This window comes from Phytophthora parasitica, assembly GCF_000247585.1.
Source record: "Phytophthora parasitica INRA-310 unplaced genomic scaffold supercont2.546, whole genome shotgun sequence".
Taxonomy (NCBI): domain Eukaryota; phylum Oomycota; class Peronosporomycetes; order Peronosporales; family Peronosporaceae; genus Phytophthora; species Phytophthora nicotianae.
The window spans coordinates 1-3,403 of record NW_008649532.1 but is presented as its reverse complement, the minus strand read 5'-3'; the positions used below and the strand labels follow the sequence as shown (position 1 = coordinate 3,403).

Here is a 3,403-nt window from a genome sequence, read left to right as displayed (position 1 = left end):
CCGCCAGTGGCAGCTGAGTGAGCAAATCGGAGCCTTGCCGTCATCGTCGCGTCGAGGGGCCACCGCAAGTGAATCATGGTGTTACCGCCACTGCCATCATCGAGAATATCCGTCGTCTCTTTGCCGTGACACCAACACAATCCCGCCGCCCTGCGAAGACTGCCACTGGGCGGCAGTGATTGTAGCCATCGCGGCAGCGAGTTATTAATGGATATTTGTAGCGTTGGGCGAATGGCATGCGGCGATTGGCGCAAATAGTGCCGTAAGTCGCTAGAATGATGGTCAGCTCAACAATACCTACCGGAAATAATAGTATCTGTGTATAGAGGTCATCGTGTTACACAAGTGATTTGACCCGATTAAAGTCCAATGTTGTATCGGCGTTTTGATAAATTAATCAGCTATCGCAGAGCTCCGAAATTAGGCATCGTCCCGTACAGGGCGACTTGTGACGCCAAGGTTTACGCAGCAAGGCGCGCATGGCCAGGCCAGCTTACGCACATTCGGTTTCTGCTGGAAGCACTCGATTACGCCGAGGCGAGACTCCCGCGTGGAGCGTGATGCCCGCTCCCTCCATCCATCACTCCCCAATTGGCCAGCTATCGCATTGATACGGCGGCGACAACGCTTGCAACACTGAGAACAGTAGATCTACGACAAGGATGCTGACGGCCCACCACCAAATGTATCACCAACACCGCCACTCGAGCACAGGCTCGTCCAGTGGAACAACCTCCACCGCTGGCCGCAAGCGCGCGGTACCAACAACGCTACCCCCACTCGCAGCTCTCCTCGAGCAGCTCTCGCTGCGCGTCTCGGCCGTGCGCCTCAGCAAGCGCGACGTGCGCTACGAACTGCACGTGGAGCACGCCGCCTCGCAGACCCGCTGGCGCAAGGCGCGCTCCTTCGACGAGTACAAGTCTTTCCAGTCGCAGCTGCTGGCTGCGCTGCGCCTGGGTCACTTCTGCCAGGCTGAATGCCCATGGCTATATACGTTTGTCAAGAGCTACTTCCCGGGATCCGCGTCGCTTTTCGGCTTCGGTGGTCACAGCGACTGCGCCGTGGAGAAGCGTCGCGACGCACTGGAGCACGTGCTGACGTCGCTGCAGAAGTTCGTAGTGAACCGACAGAACGCGGCATCGTGCTCCATTGTGGCCAGCAGCATAACGCAGCTGGTGGCGGATTTCATCCTGGGTGACGTGAGTGAGAAGCGTCACCCGCTGAACGGACTGTGCAGCAGCAGTAACAGCAGCTTCAACCTCGGAAGTTTGCGTGACAGTGTGTGTTCGTCCATGTCGTTGACGTCGGACGAGGGCGATGAGCTAGCGGATGAAGCGGAGGATGCAGCGGGTGTGTGCACGTTGTGCAGCTCGAGTCTGGACGGCGAGGCGTTTGGTGCGTCGACTTTTTCAGAGACGGACAGCAGCTCATCGAGCCACCGTAGCAGCGTGCTGAGCTACACGACCTCGCTGTCGTGCGGCCACCAATTTCACGACGAGTGCATTGTGCCGAAACTGAACGAGGAGATGCGATGCCCAACATGTCAAGCAGAGGTTGACTCATTCTAAAGCAGACTCCGATCTGGAATACTGTTCTTAGATATTTATTCATGCACAGCGCATGGCGAACTTGTAAGCGCTTCAACGAGGTTAACAAGATACTTATGTATGAGATTTGGAATTTAGTTTTGAGTTTTGAATCGGTTTAAAGAAGTAAGAGTGTGCTATTGCATCGACGTTTCCTGCCGCTGTAGTTACGCCCACGTTCACGAGACCCATTTTGAAGTACTAGTATTATCAAGAAATGCATCTTCAAACTTTGCTAGACAGGTAACCTCAATGCAAAGTCTACTAGATCGTCTTCGACTTAGTTGGGAATATACTTTTGTTTACGTAACGAAAGATACTAGAAATCGATATTAGAGATTCAGCACGTGCGTAGTTGAATGCACTTAGTACAACATTATTTGTTAGTAAAACCATTATTCTGCAGGTTCCACCAAGGCACTAGCGGACCAAATGGACAGCAACATGTTCTGGTACTATGGGATACAAACTATATAAAAGAGAGAAAAACGGCTTCAATAGGCCACACTCCTTGAAGAATGACAGTCCAACAACTTTTGACATGCAGCACAAGTCCCAAACTTCATTCGAGGGGTCAATCCCGTGTGGTAATAGCTCGAATCAGATTACAGGAAGCATTATAAGTCCACATGGTCGGGTATGAAATGATATTTTTCAGATATTTTTCCAAAATATACATGGGATCTTCACTGCTGTACATTTTAGCAATCTCTCGTAGGTTGTTCGCTGGTCGAATCAGCCCCAAATGAAGCGACGAAATAGATCAAGCGCGTAGTTTAAGAGATGCTGGGTTCTAGATAAAAAAAATAATATTTGGAATCTCAACTTGCCTCTGTAAACCGGTATCTTGCAAGAGCGGTGATCCTGCGGTTAGTACAAGTAGATCATTCTTTAAGTGAGCTTTGTATTGATCTTTGAGTGTCGATGCTTGTTTCGCAAATGAAGCATGCGAAGCGCGCAAACTTCAGCGGCTCGCAGTGTGATACAATCTGTAAGGGTAAACTGGGTAAAAGCGACAGAAAAAAGGCAATGATGAATGGATGCCACAAAAAATTCTATCTGCTAGTTTTCTCAAGGTACTTCCACTTGGAGATTTAATTATCTGCGCTTAGGCTGCCTTACGGGCTAGTTTAGACTGTTTTAATTCGGTGACGTTACCGATTGTATGAACGAATCGTTAGAAGCGACAGAGTAGTCACTCTTTTCCTTTGGCTCACGAAATGCCCCGCCGAATGCACGGTAGATGTCAAATCCTCGCGAGTCCAAGCAGGTTATGTTATGATTTGACTATGGTCGCGCCCGTTACGCTGAAGTGCAGTAACATGGGTGACCAGAGCAAAGATGCGAATGCGTCTCAGATGAGGGACACGGGCCACGGACATTGAAGTCAGGAAACCGAATCCTATTGGTTGGCGCCGTTGATCTCTCCTTACATTTAAGCCTCGGTCTCGAACTAGTGGATCAGAGGAGCAAGCGACGTTAGGATATAGCGAGCTGAGTGGATAAGTAGGAATAGCAGTTTGTGTTTACATTACTTGCTTCCTAGCTTTAAGATCTACTCGAGCTACGCTACGGACCTGAACGCGTAACAGGTTAGACTTCAACACGCACACAAAGAGAAATTGCGTGGCTAGTAATCCTGCGAGACCTCGCGACCACAGACCGATAGCTCTTATCTATCAGATACGGACAACCTGACGCCAAAATATGTTTTAAACATGCTACTTTGCTCAACGTTCAGCTCAAATTTTGAGGTCGGCTGAACGTTGAGCGAGATAGCATCGAGCGAGTTACACAGTACCGTGGAATTAACTCTT

General features: G+C 49.8%; 1 protein-coding gene across 1 annotated transcript; it reads left to right on the top strand.

The window, feature by feature from the left end:
* Positions 1 to 512: 512 nt before the first annotated feature.
* On the top strand, positions 513 to 1,803 carry PPTG_20377 (hypothetical protein). Its single transcript, XM_008919167.1, has one exon. It carries the CDS (start codon positions 663 to 665, stop codon positions 1,566 to 1,568), a length of 906 nt encoding a protein of 301 aa, XP_008917415.1. The 5' UTR covers positions 513 to 662; the 3' UTR covers positions 1,569 to 1,803.
* The last annotated feature ends 1,600 nt before the right edge of the window (positions 1,804 to 3,403 follow it).